Genomic DNA, 20,465 nt, shown 5'->3' on the forward strand with positions numbered 1-20,465 from the left:
GGCCACATTTTATTAGAGCATAACCGAATTGTTAGAACACGCAAGTGAGAGAACGCAGTAATTACAAAAGTGTAATGGGACAGATGAAAACGGGTAAGTGACACGATATAACTGTGTGTGTATTCGAAATAGTCTACGTACCATTGGGGATAATATCAATGAATACGACTAGTTAGGGTAAAATAGATACTGGACAAAACCTGCGTTTCGGTCTTGTAAGTATTATACAATCGTTCTATTGAAACAACGACGCCACCGCATGGTACTCGATTATATGTAACTTTCGAAGCAGAAGCTCGCCCGCTTAAGCCATCGATACCTTGAGATAACTGCGATATACTTTCGCACAAGATAATCATACACATGCTAAAAAAGGGCAAAAAAGTCTCTGCGCGACGTTTCATTAACATTATAAACCAAATAACATACAGTTTTGCCATTATTGCTCGTTAAATGAGAAATAAACTGAAAGCAGTTTCAATATTCTCAAGCACACTGATCCTCCAGTATTTGAGTTTCGTGGCCGCTCGCCACGTCACACTTCGTCAATATTCCTCTTAAAATGCCAGAATATGATTGCTTAACTTAGCGATTTTCTTTGTTCAAAGTTTTTGTCAGCCCAAACTACCCAAGTGACATACAATAAAGAGGAAGTCGAATCAGGTGAAAAGGAGGTCTAGGGGGTAACTTCCAGGTTAATTATTGCGCTTACTAGATGTATCTGTACTTCTGCCCATGTATGAGGCTTTTTTTTTTTAACTTTTTTCTGAATGCCAACTGAAAGGCCGACTGGATGATATTGTGGTCGCTAAAACGGTTCAAGATAGCAGAAAAGATACTGTTATTGTTACAGATTATCACAAAGGAAATCACTACAGGGTGTCAACTGTTTTCACAAATGGCGCAACCGGCATGTAGGATGCTGAGTCCCTCCAAGAGGCTTTCTTTTGTAGTAGCATTAACAACCTGATTCAACTTTTGTGGTCACTTTTCAGACTATGGCGCATGTGTGATGGTACATTAAGTGGAGACCTTGACATAGTGTTACGAAAAATATCCATGATCCTAACTTCAGCTCACAAGATGAGGTTCAACTTCATAAAATGCAAAGTTCTTATACGCAATGCCCGCCCAGGAAGTTGCACAAGCGGGTCAGATCATTTCTGCAGAATCGCTACATTACCATCGGCTTCATGTTGACTTTAGGAAGAAGGCCCCCGACCAAAGAGGGTTTATCTTTTTTTAACGTCTACACATAGCTTTTGGGAGCTTATTTTTACGAAGCACATTCTCAGCTCTGAAGACCCAACACCCAACACCCAACACGTTATGGCTAAAGGACGTTTTTCAATCTTTTTAAGCTAACCGCTTCCATCACTGCAGGCTCGCAAACTGTAATACACCCTACTGATTTTATCCACGACAACAACCATGTAGCAGACGGCGGTTCAACATGTATAATGAGGGAGCGGAACTGGCAGCTTAATAAGCCAATTTTCATATATATATATATATAAGATATAAAAAATATATATAAAAAATAAAAATAAATAAATAAAAATAAAATAAATCAAAATTCTTCCAAACGGCACTAACGTTAATTTTATCGTTGCAGTTGAGCAACTGAAAGGTAACATTATTAAGCGTAAACGGAGGCTACACAACATAGTCTGTTTGACCAAAAATACCCTTAATAATATAAAATACACAGCCAATGAGGCATCCGTCAGCGGTTGGCATCGATTAATCAAAGCGACAAACCCAACATTTTCTTCAACCGGCTCGTCTAATCGGTCCTAAAACAGCTTTCAGCTATTAAAAGTATGATCACTTGCGTATCCAGGGATTTTATTTGTACTTATTGTTACTATATCAATAATTTATAGTAACGAAAGGGTAGAAAAATGTTTCTTACCGATGAGACATTTGTGAACTTTTTCCGAGCCTTTCGGGTTTAATTAATCGTGAAGTCACAAAGACAACTGAACGAAGACTTGTCCCCACGAGCGCATCAGAAGCAGCCCTTCCATCAACGACCACATTTGTATCGTAATATAAAGAGGCACATCGCGGACTTCCCCGCAAGAGTATCGATTTCTGTTCGGCATACACGGATTCAAAGTCCTACATCCACGGTAAACGAAGTCCTCCTGACGCTACATAAACTGTGCGCGATGTCTCTGAGGTTTCTGATCTGATCAAACTGTGGATTTCATAACCCGTTTCTGTTAGTGTTCATGTAATTTTGCATTGAAACTACTAATGGTAAGTTTTCTAAGTTCGTTTTGTATAGAGCGGAAATCTCATACTATTGCTAAAAGACGGAACGACCAGATATATTGCTACGAGATGTACTTTACACAACTTTATGGACTAAATAAGCATCCTCCGAACGTCAATGTTTTACAGCGTAGCGACGCGGGATTCCTACGAACTCACGACAAAATAGATTTAATACCACCTTTAATGGCTCAATATACATTCGGTGTTGTTCTTTTTAAGATATAGCCTGTGAACGCGACGCCTCTATTACCTTCTCCGTTTACCTCATTACATCGGTTCGGCATCATGCAGCATGCGGTACCCAGGAAGCCCACAGGCCACAGTTAGGCTTTAATGAAATATGCCTTGTAGCGATAGGGAATTCGACATTCCAACTGTCTGGCTTGAACAAACCAATCACAAAAAAAGGTAGCGGACCGTTAGTGAAGAGTTTTTCGCCGGGTCTAATTCAATGACACTGGGCTCAGGCTGTGTCGGACGCCACCATTCTACCTAGCGTAAACATAAATCAGACCATACAGCCGGGAACTTGGTCACGCCGTTAGATCGGCAGAGAAGAAAAAACTACGTACAAACTGAAAAGATCTCTCCAAGACCTACGATATGTCCACCATATGGTCAGTACCAACTGGGATATCATGCGTTAATATAAAAGAATACTTAGAGAAATTCTGGTTAATAATCGTAGCATTTAGGTATATATAGATTATATATGGCCTAAGAGTAAACATATTAATTGCAGATAATTTCTATTTTTACTAAATAAGGGGTATTGCATGGTATGAAGGGCTTTTATTACAAACAATTAATAAGTTTAATTCCTCGACTATGTCTGCAGTTTCCAAATCGGCACCTCCTGCTAGGTTCTTTGAGTTATGAGCGTCTTTTATTTCTATGTTATTTGTTTGTGTTGCGTCAAAACTTTATTGCTGTGGCCTATACCTCGACGTGCAAGCGACCTTACGCTCGCATAACTTTAGCATTCATTAACACAAAACTTCTCAACCCTTTAATTAAATCAAGTGTGTTGAAACATACTAAACGGTAGATAAGGATGGATGTGTTTGTCTGCGGTCTGATGACAAGTACGTCTGTTTGAATCTGGCATTTAACTTTTTTCGCTTCACTTCGCTTATCCTTCGGAGCCCAAAGCTCTGCCACTTCAGAAGCTGAGTATTGTCGCAGTGACGCATAAGAGAGGAACTGATAACTAAAAGGTGATGGTCTCAATGGAACAAATTCCACTTGTCAAGATCTCTTACCAGTTCCATCGACTAAGTCTCGATTAACAATTTCTGTTCGAAAAACATTTTTTGTCATTATTGGGGAAGAAACAGTCAAGGTATGCTGAAGCTTACGGCGATAAAAAGGCTCAGCCGCATAACAACGATAAAGTGGCATATATATATTCTATAGGACGCGTTTTATAGAATTGATCAGACACGATTTTAGGAAGTTGTTCAGGGAAATAAGGTGGGTAGATTCAGTGAATTAACTATTCTTTCTAGCTAGTACGAAGACTTCAGCGAGATTCAACTAACCCGTTACCAATTAGCCAAAGGAGTGCACACTCAGGCAATAAACGGAGCAACTAACATACCATACGAGGATGGCTTTGTGATTCCCGTACGAGCGGTCAAACCATATCAGTAGATGATATACTTGAAGGTCAACAAGCGCTCTATTTCCCGTTTCTCAACTACCTAAATAAATTGCCTTAAAACCCTGATTCTATGCGTTCACAGTTCAATATGGCACTGGTGCCTGTTTTTTGCAGGATTTCTCTCTTACTTGGTGTAGCTGTCACTGCTCTTATTCTTGTTGTCGACCAAAACGGCCTCCGTAGTAATTCAGTCGCAAAGGGCTTGCTTACGAAAGATGATCTGAGCGTAAGTCTACTTTGACTCCTTAAAATGCGAGCGATAGGGGAGGCAATAAACGTAGTAATCTTTTTCTTGCTCGGTTCTTCCGCATGGCTCGTGCCGAACTTTCTGGCCTAACAAAGGTCCTTGAAGCGATATTAATCGGCAGTACTGAGGCTTATCGCAGAAGGAACAACTGAGAGTGGATTGTGGACAAAGCTTTTTTCTTTCGGGCAGACCGTAATATATTAGGAAATTAAAGATGCTAATGAGAAGCACAAGCCTAGATGTAAACTCAAGTTAACTGTATGTCTCGTGAAAATTGCGACGATAAGAAAACAAAAGACATTGTTTTCTCGGAAAGGATAGCTGAAAAAGAAGAGACACATATGATTTCGATGGGGACAATAAAACGGAATATGCGCGAGTCAAGTAGCGGTTGAGAAAGGCAGATCAACATATGATAAATCCATATGAATTATGGTGACAGAGGAGATCAAATGATGCGTGGATGACAACTGTAAGGCTGTGATACGGGTAGTTGGAACTGGCCGAAGATTCTACAGACATGACCATTTGCGCATGTGGTTTAGGAAACGGGATTAAACATCGTTGGAAATACGGTATGTATGAAAATACGTAAATTTCCTCGTTTAAAAGTAGACTTCACTCTCATACAGACAAGTTGATAGAGTTAAGAAGAGCCAGTCACCAAATCGTTCGGCCATTAATTTTGCTATCTGCAAAATTTATGTTACGATCGTCAGCGAAGTATACACTTCATTGCTTTCTCAATAAAAGTAAAAATGCCATTATCGGAGAAATTACTTGTCATGTCGTTATAAAAAAATGTATTTTTCGTTTTAATACAACAATTGTATATTAAGAGGGATTTGTTGTTTCAAAATGTCTTTTTGCATAATAAAATCCCAAAGAAGAACACACGTCATATTAGTAGATTTTTCATGAAATCCTTGTGTGTATTAATTTTTTGAACCACGTATATTTTAGTTCAAAGAATGCTCTCGATGCAGCGCACCCAAACAGAAGTTATAATAACCCTGAGTGAATTTTACTACCTTATAAAGGTTGTCGTGATTTAGATAGACTTTTGGCACGTGCCGCAGGACGGGATCTGAACTAGCCTCATAGTCCGCCTGCCTGTTACCCATACTATAAACTACTAAGTAAATCTTTTACTCATCATCGGTACCAATTTCATCGAAAGAGCTTTAGTCTATTAGATAACAATTTTTAATCAGCAGATTGAAATTGTATTATTATATATGCTCGTCGAACAAGTATTGACCGTTTTTAAACAAAGATTTAAGTCAACATTCTTGACATTGGAAATTTCGACTAAGTGTTTTATGAGGGGGCAGCAACTCATGATGCAGGAATCTTTTCCTTTCGCACCAAGCATAAAACATCATCACTCTTGTCGTAAACTTTTTCATGTTTTTTATTTGCACGTTTATGATTAATTTTTCAATATGTGTAATGAACTGTGTGGAAAATTGCCCGATTTTATGTATTTCTGTAAAGTTCGCAGAGATGGAAATACGATCGATTTTTGTATTAGTTTGTGCTGCAACCAAACATCGACCTCTGTGTTTCATAGGCAACTTATTTCGTATGGTTTAAAACCGTTTGGCGGTAAATATTTAGCCTCGTCGCGATATCATGACTATTTACGTGTTGGTCTCGCTTAACTCTTGCAACAATTTCATCAGTGTTTTTCCTAATTGGTCGACGATCACAAGGGGCATTTTTCAGATCTAACCTTTTAGGACGACTGCGATAAAGCTATCTTTAAGCAGCTCCTTCCAGTAACTCATCTTGATCACCACTGCGAACATATATATATATATATGGGTCAGGGGATGATATACAATAATAACAATGGAGAGGGTTATGCATTCAGTGGACATAATTGTTTACCAAAACAGCGGCAAGACCCAACGAAATTTTAATGCGGTCCCCCCATTGGAGCTCCAATTAATTCTTATTAATATAGACGTTCGTTATCAGGTGCTGTAATTTGGTTAATAGTTCCGTTAAGTCGTTCTGATGTAGATACTACTGCAGAAACGGATATGCTGAACTCCTCACCACTCCTACTGATATATCTATGATGCACTTTAGCCTGAGCCCGCGTACTGCGTTAGTGACATTTAAAAGTATTGAGATTGAAATCTGATTTTGCTCCAAGTACCAGCACGTAGAATATACTAATTTATTTGAATCAGTCAGGCTTATGAAAGCGTTGCCAGGTGCAGATTGAAAGAGAAAAGTGCTGGTAGTCTGAAAGCTAAGAAATATTTTTTTATATTTCAAAATAATACTACTAAGCTAAATACGCGCTATTTTTATTCACAGCCTTCAGCTAATTTACTGGTGATACCGTAATCTCATCACTGCAAAACTTCTGTGGTTTCTGGACGAAAAATTATGACAAGCATCTCCTCTATTAAAACTAAGTTAACACCATCAACGAAGTCTTGCAGAAACTGAGACAGTTAATAGCCTTATGGTGCAAGTTTTGAGCTATACGCAGGATGCATTCAAATTTTCCACCTAAGTTCTCTCAGTTTTTACGGATAGGTAAATGGGCATGTGGTCTGGCATCGTCATGGTGGAAAGCAAGGCTTTGGCCGTACACTGACCCCGGCTGACTTTTTCAATTGCTCTAAATTGTAGCCTTGGCAATTGTTGACAGCCGAGATCCGAACGAACCGCTTTGCAAAGTGGAAGTGGGTCATAATGTACGATTCCTTCCCTATCCTGTTAAAAATATAGCATCACATTTTTCCCTGCTAGTCTGGGCTTCGCCACAGATTCTGGTGCATTTTTTTTCTTTTCAGTTGCTCGTTATTGTCATATGCGATCCAATTTTCATCGTCCGTCATCAACCGCTTTGGGAACAGCTCAACTTCGTTACGTTCTTATAGAACTTCGTATACGGAACTACGATCGAGCAAATTCCCTTGCATCCATTCGTAGTGGCATCCAAACATCAGGCTTTTTCTTTTGTAGCCAATTCTATAGGAACGGTTTAAAAATGCATGGCAATCGATATTTAATTCGTCAGCGACATCGTGAATCTTAGTAGCTTCTTCACACTTTATTACTCACCTTCCGCAATAATTTCATCACATTTTTCTATAATTGGTTGACCGCTACGAAATTATGTTTCACATCAAAGTTTTAGAATAAAGCTGCAGAATTGCCTTTAAGCCAACAACGTATCCTAGTCATAAGAAGCTGACGTTTTTTTTATGGTCCTAGGTAGCATTTGTACCTTTATCTGTTATAATGCCCCTTATTATGCCCCTTATTATTTGCTTCATCGCCTTTAAATGAAGAACAATAGAGATCTCTATGGCAACAATGTGTAATAGCACGTTTGGCCTTAAGCTACCGACACGTTCTTAAACTATCATTAAATCGTTCTGACTTCCGTATGAGCCTAACATTTTTACCTAAATAGTCTTGAAGCGAAAAAGACTCTGGCGGATCGCCGACATATGTACTGTATATTAACTATTTGGGTATATCTTTCATTGATGCTACATAGGCAATCGACCTTCAGTAGTATAGGAGAAAAATCGTTATCGCTCTTTATTTTGTTCTAAGCGTCGTAGCTTGCACGGACCCTTGTCCGGTTGCACTGTCTGAACGATTCAGTTGTGGTGTTATTATTGGAGCTCTCACAGAGGTGGTTCGGGATTCTATTAGGCTTTAGCTAGAAGGAGCAAATCAAAATCTGAAACACGAAAGGAAGGTAGAAAAAACTAATTTTAGCATTGCAGTAGAAAATTGCGACTCTATATCACAAGATTCAATTAAAAGTCGACGAAATCCTAGGATTTTCTGTTACTGAATGTCATAGGACAATCATCAGCATGAAGTGGCAGAAAGATCTCGTTTTATCAGGCCAGTCACCCCTTAGAAATGAATTAAACGTGCCACTTCTAAAAGATAGTCATTACCAAAGACTGTCGCGAATCACTACACGTTAAAACCAAAATCATTTAATCAAATTCAAGAAGATTTGTATTGTTTCAGTGCATTTTCTGCACATCAGTAAATCAAACAAACGATGCGATGCCAGGCTTAGACAAACGTATTTGTTCGTTTGATAGGTTTGAATCACTGCCTTCCTTACCTCGAAGCTGCAAAACGTATCGTGGCATGGAAATGGACCGTTACATGTTTAAGTATGAACTTCTCCGTTTTCGCGCTCTACACGTGAAGCCCGTATAACTTCCTTAGGTTACGAACCTGCCCAAGCCAAAATGTTCGTCTGTCTTCGCGGTAAACGTGTCTTGTAAGCTGGTACAATTCCTTTTCCTTGTGCTTAAAGACCATTAGTCGATAAGTAAAATGAATCGCAAACTATCTTTTTTCTTCTAGCAAAACAAGTATGACCTGATAAGAAACAATGTTTACTGTAGTAATTCATCAAGATCAATTTCTAGCATCCTCTCACAGTGTTCGTATTAGCGTCGAGGCTCTAGATTCTAAGCGTCTTCCATTGCTATTCCATCTACTTGTGCTTGATTAAAAACTTCGTTGGCGTCGCCTGTACCTGAGCCTACCTGTGCCTACCTTCGTGTAACTCTCGTAGTCTTCTCCTTATCCCAAAACGTTTTTATCCGATCAGATACGTCGAACTGCGACCTAATGTCTACGTACTAAACTGTCCTCCGAATGTATTTGCCTGTGGTCTGCTCCGTCACACAGTACACGGGCATGCGGATGATATTACCCTGTTCTTCTTATTTTATCTTATTCTACAACCTTAGTACCTTTTTCTTCAAGGATTCTGTATTTGGTTTACCAAGCAGTAGGTAGATGCGGACTAGCCAAAGCAGTACGACAATACACTGGCTTGATCCAGTTGACGTAAATACGGTATTATCTATCCCCAGAAAGTAAACCGGCTAAATCTTGCTTTGAGTAACCGCCAAGTGATTTTGTTACAGCTTGAATTTAATGAAGATAGAAACCAGATCGTTCCGTGGCCATAAAAAAGCAGTAGAACCGTCAGAGAATTACGTGGTCAGAAGGCTAAAAGAGCCCATGTGCAAAGACGACACCTATGAACAAGTGACGTAAGTTGTAGATCGTTTGATAATGTGTGCGTGCTGTCTTTGCGTGCAGCGGAGACGTGTCGAGCCATGCTCTTGAAGGTCAACGGAGACCTCTGTCTCTCATCAGCCAGCGGACCACCGAAATCAGTTGCCGCTTGACCCCGGTGCCAGCCACCTAGTACATCTTGCACCTATCGCTTTACACCGCGATGTTTAGGAGATCCAGTACGCCAATCGACGAGGTTAGCAAGCACGCTCCTTTGTGCATTTTGTTTCTACACACCGTTTAATCATGAATCGACCAAGCATATTGATCACAAAGGATCTATGTGCGCTATGAGGCTTATTACCAGGATTTTAATGTGCTTTTCTGATACCGATTACGGAACAATCTGGTGTAGTGCGTTTCTCGATCTCTGGAATAATGAGCTAAATGATCATTGTAACGTAAGCATGTCCTAAGCAATTTGCCATATGTACTTACCTGTTGCAGATGAACTTTTTTCACTTGGGCACGGTTACACTCGTTACCGAATTCATGCCTGTCCGAGAAGTCTGGCTTTTAGAAGTTTGTATCCGTTTTTTATTGAACGATCACTTAGCGACTGAATCACTTGTTACCGTTGTAACTTGGAACGAAACGTTTTTAAGGGATCATCGATCATTAACTGTATTTACCTGTAAAACGTGGTATTTATTTTTCGATATTATTTTGTTATCCTATCTTATAGGGTTTCGTATACGGGAAAATTTAATTTTCCGCGTTATTATCCGCAAAAAAGTTTGCGTTACTTTAATGAACTTTACATCCTAGATGGTTTTCATCCTAGAGCTTTGGTCTTGAGCTTTTTTTTTAAATCTGTAGATTCACCCAGATCCAGCACAAGCATTGTCACATATTTTTCAAATTTGAATAAGATTGCCACTTGGACCATGAGTTATCAATTTACTATATAGCATTTGCAAGTGCCCTTGACGCTGCTATTATGATGCTGGGGTCGGACCACAAGCGTTGTGCAGCAAGCGCAGTGAGAATTCGAGATACGTAAATTTGTCTAGCGGAAAAAATCGATATAGAAGGACTTTAATAAAACTAACTGTTAGACATGCAAAAATGTTAGCAAATGCGCATGCGAACTTTTTGTATTCCTCCCTGCTGAATCTAATCCTCTGTAGACCTTTAGCAGATTCTGTGTTGTCCTGACTTTATGTAAGCTATTGAGGTACGAATGTGAAACGCGTTAGAGTATTCCATCATATTAAATACGAATGTCTGCGCTATTGTTGAAAAAGATAAAAAATTATAAACCCGACGAAAGGGTGATCTGGCCTAGCGGTAGTCGTCGTCATTACTGAATTAACTGTTACTATTACATTGTTATGATCGATTGTATATCGCCATGAGTAGTAAAAAATGCTATTTTACTATGTTACACGATGAGTTGTACTATCGAAAAGAAGCGAATTGACCTTTCGTCGCAATAGTTATACTATGTTATTAACGACAGAACTTTAGACGACAGCTTCAATGGAGGTCCGTTTGCGCATAAATCACTGAAATTCTACGATTCCCTAATTAACGGCCTCCTGCGACGTGTAGTGCAGGCGTTCCGTATGACTAGTGAGCTTCCTTTATTTGTATGATTAGGCGTAATCTCTGTAGGCTACTTCTGTCTAGACGAAGATGGATTTTGTCTTGTTGGGCCAATGTTTTGAAGGTTATGGTGATTCGCAAAAAACGACTCCTGCCATGCGACCATTCATTATAATGGAGAATCTGCGGGCTGCACAAAGGCGACGTAGAATATAGAGATGGCAGAGAATAGACAGGTGCTAGTAAAAGTCTTCCATTTATAATGTGCATTTGTTCACTACCACTTTAGGTTCGTGATGTGCGTTATAATGTTCCTGGGCGGCGCATGGGTGCAGGTGTAGGACAACGGCTACCCAACCACGAAGAAAGGGGTCGTCTAGGGCAACAACAAGGTAACCAAACCACAGGCGGTTATCAACATGGAAACAGGTCTAGTCATGGAAACAGGTCCCACCATAGCCAACGTTCTCAGTTCGTGAATAACTCTCCTGGTTCTGGGAGTCATGACCTGTACTCAACAAGCACGGTTTGTGTTGACCATTCAAAACATAGAAGTCCCTCCATGATTATGCAATGTATGTTCTCGCTTCTATGTTGAGGTGCTAGTTTCATGAGATCCTCTAATGGCTAACTTGCCTATCGCTTAAATATATACATATATCTTTTTCCAGATGTGTCAGCCATTAAAAGATTTTTCCCGAATTTTATCACGTTGGCTTCTGAACAAGTCGAATCGTCACAGTAAACGTTACATGACAAAGTTAACTAAATAAGAACTTCAAGTGATTTGTTTGCAATGAGTCCGAAACTATGCACAGCCAGCCACACAGCCTCAGTTCGTTGTTTACTGAACGAGCCGTTACTCACGACCCGTAAAATTCCTTCAACACGATAAGAAAGTATTAAGCATCAGGATGTTCCATCGTGTGTTATAATACCTATGCTGCTTTTTTTACTTCTTAAAAAATGGATAACCTATAAACGTTGTATCCTCCCGAATGCAACGCATCACACACAGCATTTTGTCCCTTGCTTGTTTGTAGTAAATCGTCGCAAGGTGTTGTAAGTCGTTTTGGAAGTCGCATAAGGAGAATAGGCAGGGCGAACTTTAAAGCGAAGTACTTATTTGATTACAGCCAAGTAATATGGACTGCGTCGTATTGGTCCGTTTGATGTACTAGACAGTGGTTTGCTTTCATTTTTTCGTGGCGCTCTTCAAATACCACCAAATTTACATTGGTCATATTTTAGTAACTCAATGCCACGTATTTTCAAGATGAGACACAAGTACCTAATTAAGGTTTTGGAGGCTGTAGCAACCGTATCCGAGCAAGGCCGACTGGCAGTTGTCCAGAATCATTTTATGTAGCATTTTAGAAAAATATCTTTGCTGTTTTTTTGCTGCTACGGAAGGTGATCCGTTGGAAAGTTTTTCGAGAGGATGGTGCCCGTAGGCGCCTCTGATCGCCGAACACTTAACCTACCTGTCCTGTGATGATAACGGTGCTCAGACTGCGCCTTCAATCCTCACAACTGTTATTTAGAAAAGGGAGGTGCTATTTCATGCGCCATTTCCTGCTAGCAGCCGCAAGTCGTTTGTCACATTCTCGTAAAATGCCTCCACCATCTCAAAGAGGAAATCTACACTCCACACGAGCAATGTTCTAGATGGGTGATTAGCTCTTTAAGCTGGAGATTGAATTTTTCAAATCGGAATTAACCGAGCTATGTACTTTGAACACCTATTTGTTACGAACCCTCCCGCCTGTCTTGCTCGATGATGGTCGAACTCGCTGCGACCTTGATGCTATGTAGTCATATGACTAAGTCCTGACATAGTGCAATTTTTTTGCATGAAAATTGACTCTTCCAGCCATCCTAGATGGCTCACTAATGTATTCATATCTTTCCCACCACAAGTTTCAAATAAAATGGTAGACGGCAAATGGCTTTCTATAGCGTAAATGCATTTGTGGTGATGTAAGTACAATTGGCCAAGAGACGGTTAAAAACAAGCCATGCGTACATCACAAACATGGGCCGTCTGTGATACTCAGTCTGTTGCTTTTGCAGAGGACGAATCCTGTGCCTTGATGCGTTAAATAGATATAATTTTTGTCAATTCAAAAGACATATGGATTCTATGGACCACTTCTTTCGTCGTTTATAAACACCTTGAATAAAACAAAACTGGCTGCGAAGATCCCCCAGAAATATCATGCACACGAAAAAAAATTGATTGTTGAAGAATGGGTTTGTGTTTTTTATATACATCCGAAGTGGTTAATATAACCTCCTGTGGTGTTGATTTTCAGGGCGAACCTTGGTACAAATACAAAACGAGGCCTCCTATCACGAATGACGAAAAGTAGGTATCCTGCTTAGGTCCTAAGCAAACCGCTTAAAAGACCCTTCCTAGCGAACATAACCGCAGACTCCAGTTGTAGATTTGTAATAATTCTTTCTAAATTATTAACAGGATTAAATCAGAGATGTGCCGCAATCTTCAAGAAAATGGAAACTGTCCATATGGCACAGGCTGTCGCTTCGCACATCACGAAAGTGAACTCAGAAAAATTTTGAGACATCCAAAACATAAGACTCAGCTGTGCAGGTAAATAAGATAATTCAGATCCAATATATATATGTATATTGCTTTGGTAGCCAACATAGTCTTAGTGGCGTTACAAAATAATGACACATATAAAGAAGAAATGCCTACGGAAGCAACGTGGCTATAAACGTGTTGTCGAAAGTCCAAGGAATTGAGGCCTTCTAATAGTGCGTAATGAATATAGATGGGATTAAAGTTTGTTGTTAGCAAACGTCCTTCATGTCAGCCACTGCAAAACTCTACATTGAACACACATAGGGTTTAGACTAGATTAAATGTATTCAGAAAGCTATACTACAACAGTCAGTAGCTTATCGACGATGCGCTTTGTGCTCTGCTATTTCAGAGACTATCATGGCAACGGCCATTGTACATTCGGTTCCCGGTGCTCTTATATACACGAGCCGAAAGAGCGGACACCTTCAGAATCTAACCAACTTAATACAACAAACTTTGGTCTCGACAGTCTACCTACGATGAGCGAGGTACACAGCTTCACAACTGAGAGCATGGTTGACTTCGACGTCAATGAAGACTATGATTATGAACAGATCTGGCGTCAACCCCTCGCACAGCTCTCAATCTCCCTTAATGACCTTCAGACTATAGAAAGTATGCCGTCGTTCCTTATGGAACGCCTGCTAAAAGGAATATCCTCGGTAATTCTGTACAACAGCAGTCCGCCTGATTTCATCGATTCTTCCACGACAGAACCTGTTTCGCCAGTTAACTACATGACAAGACGCAAGGCGAGCATTGACGTCCTTGAAACGCCACGACGACCTCTGAGCCAGTTGGCATGTCCGGACAGCGCGGACCCCGGCCCAGTGTCGCCTCTTCATCAAACCCGATGCGCCTGAGCATGGCCTATATAACTGACTTCTATTTTATAACATAGAAAAGCATACAAAATAATGCTTGCTCGCCTGTTGTTGTCTCCGGGCGTTATCTATCTAACGAACACGTCCTAAAAACATTTTAGCGCCAAAAAAGTGTTTAGTTGATAGTTTATTTGTATATTTTTATCTGCCTATTAGTTATGTGCACCACTGATTTAAACCTACCATGGACTATTGCGTCCACACAGACTCACCGGCTACCTCAAAAAAATTGGTAACTGGTGTGCTACTCTTCAACGAAATTTGAAAATTGTAATAAACCACTAAGACAGGGAGTAAAAACGCTCATACGACGAGTTGTTGTTGTTGTTGCCTTAATATTTTAGCAACAACAAGTAGCTATTAATATGACTTGTATTTGTTATACGCTAGTGCAGTCTATAACTGCCCACTACAGACATAACTTTAGCCCATTGAATAAGTAAAATTAACATGCCGCGACAAAATGAAGATTTCTTGGTAAAACTGGTATTTCCGGTTTTTTTGCGATATTTAAACCTGTCGTAACATAAGTGTGAGTCGAAGTGGTTGTTACTTCCAAAAAGTGAAGTAAGCGGGGCTCACTACATGAATTCCTGTTAATTTACAACGCTAGCGTGCCATGCACTCGTTGATCGTTGGAAGCCTGCCTCGAAAGCTGGAGCAGAATTAGCATCCATGAAGCTCTCCACTTCTTCGCGTAAAAAACAATTCTAAAAAATAACTATTTATTCATAGCGTGTTTCTTCACGGCATTGTTAGTTTGTTGTTTATGAATAAATCGCACACAACTAAAAAAACAGAGTTAAAAAATATTTTGAGCCTCTTTTTTTCAATTTAGAACTGCATTATCGTTATATCTCGATTATCGAAACAAGCATGCTAGTTAAGCTTTCTGGTGTACTAGTTATAGCTGCTGATTACCTTTTCTCCTATAAGTCTAGTTTCACAGATAGTAAATATCTTCTACAATGAATAATATATATACTTAACTATAAAGAAAACCGGTAACGAGAGCTACATTATATCAAACACTCGTAATTAATAGGATCGTATTTTTCTATTAACTGTATAATCGAGGATCTTCAGTCTGCGCCAAAGGATTTCACAAATAATAAAGAGCTTTCAGCGATATGGATTCAGCTTGAGCCTATCGCTTTTTTTGCGCGGATGCACTGCTAAATGCACTCGGTATATTTTTGCGTCAGTAGAACTAGGATTGACTTGCCGTATCTACAACGACGTAGAAGGTAAACAAATAAATCGGAAATTTAAGGTTTCCTTTAAGAACCTAAAAGATATATAGCAGGTGTAGGTACGGTGCATATATCAGAATACTCTTCTCATTCGTGACAAACTAATTGAATCCCACAGAATGTATTATTTCTTAGCGCATTACCTAGTTCGTTAGCTATTGTCGTTCCCTCTTTTTAGGGTAAATTCGTTAAACACTAATACTGACGACCCAGTAGACCCAGGAGATCGAATTGACTTTATTCTTGACTCTGCAGCACGTTCCGCACGTACACTTAAACATGATTAATTCGCCTGTATATACAGTGCTTCAAAGATGTACAGGTAGCTTGAATAATTTCAACTTCAGTCTTTATTTACATTGTATTAATATTTAAGTTGTAAAAGAGTCTACAGAAGAAGTACAACTTTCCTCCTACCGCAGATACTCAAATTGGTTACCGTTCTAGTCAATACACTGCTCGTAACGGGTGAGCTATCAATTCATAGATAAAATGCGGCTCTAAAATTTCCCTCCGTTGTTGGCTTCCTGGCGTATACTTTATCTTCAAGGTACCCGCTTGGACATTACATGGGCGTCACATCTGGAAAACGAGCCTTTGTATAATCCATCCATTTTAACGATCTTCATTAAGACACATTCTCACACTACGATAATACTTTGCAGGTGCTTCGTCTTGACCGAAATGCCATTCGGCGTCTTTATCAAAGCTCTAATGCGTGCTAAAGCAGATTCTTGCAGTAAATTCAATGACTGTTGCTAAAACGACCCAACTAATCCGTTGTTTGAAATGCCAAACAAATTCATAATTCCTGATAGGTTGCACAATGTTCTTGCGTAACAAACGATCTTACAGTAGTTCATAAGCGCATTTGTTCCGTTTAACTGAAGTGTAGCTTGATTGTTTTAAAGATTTTTCCTCCTGTTTACATTTCCCCAAGTACCATTCACGAAATGGTTCTCTTCAATCTAAATCATCATCAATGGTAACATATTTCATTGTTTACATATAGGCTCTCTATTTACAATGTCCTAAAATGCGACGGACACTTGATCCCTTGGTGCTAGCTTCGCGACTTGAAGGCCTTGTAAAATTTCGAGATCACAGTTTTCCCGTACTGATTGTTGGTTAGTAGAAGTCATTGATGTTTTCGGTCTTCCGAAGCGTTGATTTTGAGCATCTTAAACGGTTCCATTCGTCTAAAATTTATCGTTCATCCGACTAATTGTAAGTGGCACAGATGGACTTATCTGAAGTTCCCTGCGTTATTCTCTTTGTACCTCTACTTCCTAGAGAATTTTGAAATAAATTTCTTAGGCTTGAAAGTGAACTTTCGTCCGTTCATTATATTCACTTAATTACAGCCTAAGATAAAAAAGAAAAAGACAATAAGAAGGTTATGACCCAGCAAACGATTGAGAGACCCTGCTATCTATGGAAATTCACGTTGACCAAATCAAGACACCGTAGTGAATCAAGATCCAAAAGGCAACCAGAAACACAGTCATCTATTTATACTGACTCTGTACTCACGCTTAATATCGTTATGCACTGCTTAACTGTGAAACGTTTTGAACAATTAACAGAAAAATGCACGTTCAATCGATCAAAGGTAATCTCGTAATGTGTCTCGTAGATACTCAGCTACCTACAAAAAAAATTTCTTTAGTTGCTCTCGCTGGTAGGGTCCTTCGGTTGGTATTTTTTCCTAAAAACGACTGGACGAATGGGTCGCTTATAGAAGTCGGGCACCAAGCATGCAAGGAAAATATGTAATAACATGGCTGTGACGCCCCAGATTTTGTAGGGACCTAAAATAAGAAAAGATATTTGGCTTAGCTTAAAAATAGCAGGAAAATGGAACCAATATTCTAGCGATATGAATGAACGTAGAAGCGCACACAATTAATATATTGCTGCTGCTGTACCGTAAAGCGGCTCTAATTCTTGTTATCTTTTGTGCCTAGACTGACTGCTAAAACAACATGGAATCTAAAGTGACCTATATTAAACCTGTGAGCTCAAAAGTTGACATTTTTACAAAAAAGAAAAATAAAAAACGGACCTGCAAGGAATACAGGCGTGGCGTATAGTACTTGCTTTTGCACTTCTCTGAATACAGTTACCCCCGTATTTTCGGCGCTTGTTAGCTCCTCAACCGTTCGGCTGAACACCAAACTCACCTACGTTTGAAAAAAATCATGAAAGCTTTTTTTCCCGTATTTCAAACTATAAGGCGGCATTGTAATATCTACAAAAATAACACGATAACCTCCCTGTCCTAGTTTAACAAAGTTATTCAATCCAAAGCGAATTGCGTTTATCTCATAACAATAACAATAGATTTTCGAAGCAGTAACGTGTTCAAAGTCCTTTCAGTGACTCAATTAGTAACAGAAGCTCGATTTTACTGTCCTATATTGTTCGCTTTAAATATAAATAGGTGATAGGTCCGTATAATATGTCAAACGTATATTCCAAAATAAGTATTTTTTATGCATTTTTAAATATTATCTACGCCTTTATTGCAGACTTCTTTCTATAAATGCGACTACATTATAATAAGACATCGATAAAATCCTTCATAAAATGCATTGCTCGTAACAGATTCCAGCTATTTTTGTCTCACTCGATAGAGCATAATGCGATTTTGCCTAATAAGTAAGACGACTTTACCTCATTGTGGTTAATCTTCAGCTCATGAGAGTCAATATCTCCGATGTCTGCAATCACCGCCGTAATTTCGATATTGTCTCGGGGCACCTTGAATCGCGGCATGGTACCAAGAACCTGCAGAACAATGTATATGAATATAAAAAAGACTACACGTTAGCAATAGGATTTATATAATTTGATTGAAAAACATAGCGCATTATCTATATTTGCCACATTAGTATATTTCATACGAGAAAACAGATTTTCACTTATCAACCAAATTTACCAGCTGGTGTAAAATTTTTGTGTGACATACATAACATACACGTAATCTCCATTATAAGCGTCGAACGAGAAAGAAAAGTATTTCGCGGCACAACATTTCAAAACGGATTTATTCCGGAGCCGGAAGACATTACATACACAAACAATCTTTTATCTGCTGCAGTGGAGCCTTGGTACCCTTACACACCTTTACATATTTAGATTCCAGGCCAAGTTCTTCGTGGGTTTCCCTTAAAGCAGTGTGTATACTGTCGACATCACCGTCTTCGAAAACCCCCCCAGGGAAACATGGGTAACCTTTGTGTCGCGACAGCCGATTAGAACGCAAAGTAAATAAAATCGACGGCTTACCCTTAAATACGGGACAAATGTAACAAAACACAGAGTCAGTTTAAAAAAAAACGACATATAAAGAATCACTTCTGGAACTGGTTTAGCCGACAAGAACAGCATCATCATAACTTCACAAAAATGAAAAAGATTTTGCGTGCCACATATACATATAGCAGTGTATTTGTTTTGATTATTTTTATTAATTAGTTGACTTATCTAACCCGAGCTAAAATGTAAAATCAATATATGTTAAAACAACTATTGAGATGTCTGTAAAATAACACGTATAAATCTTACTATTGTCACACATTGGCTCTTTTAGACGGTTGTCTATAGCGAATCTCAAAAATCAGAACACTTACTTCATGTCGGCATAACGGAATGAGAACAGAGCTTTGACGGGCGGTGCCATCCGCTTCATAATCGCCGACAAGCTTTTTACGCAGCGATTCTTCATTTAACTCCTTCAAGGTCCTTTCAATGTTTGAGGCGGAAAACGGGCCACTAGCAAAAGTGGTTGCGCGACCTGATGATGATAATGAAGGTGATAACCAAGTGGTGAGAGTTTTGGAATGCGCTAACAACCCCCGATTTGAAGCTACCTGCAATAGCATAGATAAAACAGAAAAACTAAAATAGTATTTCTGATAAAAGCCATAGTGGACTGAATAAATTGGGGCATTAAATAATTCGCAAAAAATGTAGAATCGTCCCTGCTTCCGACCACATCACAGCCTTTGCATACTATTGAAGTTGAAGTTAAAATGCGCGCTTCGTTTGAAGCAGCACTATTCCTAAGTGAGCAAGCTGTAATTGCTGTCATAGTTGAGCGTTTCATGAACATACATAGTGAAAAAAATAATAAATAGTGTATACAAATGCCGATTGCTTATTTTCTTAAGCCCTAATTAATGGCTAGAGTCGTTACGTTAATAAAATCTTGTCTTAGCTGCCAAACAATGTTTAATGCTGTTTACAAAAGCATGTTCTAAATCGGTTGCAGTCGCCGTGATCTTTATTTTATTCCATTTTATCCGATTTGGCAGTGCCTCACACAAACCTTTACGTTTGCCGGAGTTCGCTATTTTCAATCCAAGACTAACCAAGAGGCTCGTCTGCTATAATAAGTGCAGTATTAACTTAATTGGAATAGCTATGGTTCATAGTGGATTTTTCACACCATTAGTGTTTTCTCACAGCGCGCATCATACACACAGTACGACGGCTTTTTACTTTTACTTCTCTGTCAGACTTTTTAACCACTCCATCATCGGTTATTAATCCGACCGGTCTTCCGGATAGACCGCCCCGTTCAGTGGTACAACTTCTACATACTAAGTAGTTCACTTGTGGATGATCGGCCAGACTTACCTTAATGAGATAACGAAGCATATTGCAAATACAACCACTAACAAATTTTTGGAACTACAGAAAACAGACGACTAGAACGAAAAACGTGTTATATAATAGGATCTAAATTATAGATTTGTACTATCTAATAATCGCCATTCTGCACTTTTTGAGAATGTGAAATAATGTGTTACATTCGAAACACGATAACTCATCATAGATAACCTTGCACAAAAAGATAACGAAAACAAAAATGCGT

The 20,465-nt window shown here is 39.2% G+C and overlaps 2 protein-coding genes and 1 long non-coding RNA gene across 11 annotated transcripts; 1 reads left to right on the forward strand and 2 right to left on the reverse strand.

The window, feature by feature from the left end:
- Positions 1 to 7,266: 7,266 nt before the first annotated feature.
- Positions 7,267 to 9,896, reverse strand: LOC147754532 (uncharacterized). Its single transcript, XR_015316841.1, has 3 exons — positions 9,726 to 9,896; positions 8,314 to 8,504; positions 7,267 to 7,911 (listed from the first exon to the last, which is right to left on the reverse strand). It is a non-coding gene; the product is annotated as an uncharacterized LOC147754532 (long non-coding RNA).
- LOC111254151 (uncharacterized) lies at positions 9,326 to 15,142 on the forward strand. Of its 2 annotated transcripts, none has more exons than XM_022814707.2 (5): positions 9,326 to 9,483; positions 11,125 to 11,361; positions 13,151 to 13,203; positions 13,315 to 13,449; positions 13,796 to 15,142. In XM_022814707.2, the coding sequence occupies exons 1-5, from the start codon at positions 9,451 to 9,453 to the stop codon at positions 14,307 to 14,309; spliced, it is 972 nt and encodes a 323-aa protein (XP_022670442.1). In that variant the 5' UTR covers positions 9,326 to 9,450; the 3' UTR covers positions 14,310 to 15,142. The 2 variants fall into 2 exon arrangements, with proteins under 2 accessions (XP_022670442.1, XP_086830761.1); XM_086974635.1 differs by lacking the exon at positions 9,326 to 9,483 and adding an exon at positions 9,516 to 9,688.
- A 658-nt stretch (positions 15,143 to 15,800) lies between these two features.
- LOC111254747 (mitochondrial coenzyme A diphosphatase NUDT8) lies at positions 15,801 to 20,458 on the reverse strand. Of its 8 annotated transcripts, none has more exons than XM_022815917.2 (7): positions 20,228 to 20,456; positions 19,219 to 19,458; positions 18,711 to 18,875; positions 18,260 to 18,373; positions 17,649 to 17,766; positions 17,236 to 17,394; positions 15,911 to 16,165 (listed from the first exon to the last, which is right to left on the reverse strand). In XM_022815917.2, the coding sequence occupies exons 1-6, from the start codon at positions 20,246 to 20,248 to the stop codon at positions 17,249 to 17,251; spliced, it is 804 nt and encodes a 267-aa protein (XP_022671652.1). In that variant the 5' UTR covers positions 20,249 to 20,456; the 3' UTR covers positions 15,911 to 16,165; positions 17,236 to 17,248. The 8 variants fall into 8 exon arrangements, with proteins under 8 accessions (XP_022671654.1, XP_022671653.1, XP_022671656.1 ...); XM_022815916.2 differs by having other exon boundaries at positions 15,911 to 16,948; XM_022815919.2 differs by lacking the exon at positions 17,649 to 17,766 and having other exon boundaries at positions 15,801 to 16,165; positions 20,228 to 20,458.
- Between the last annotated feature and the right edge of the window lie 7 nt (positions 20,459 to 20,465).

The sequence above is a fragment of the Varroa destructor genome, unplaced genomic scaffold (genome assembly GCF_002443255.2).
Source record: "Varroa destructor unplaced genomic scaffold, Vdes_3.0 BEIS01000007.1, whole genome shotgun sequence".
NCBI lineage: Eukaryota > Metazoa > Arthropoda > Arachnida > Mesostigmata > Varroidae > Varroa > Varroa destructor.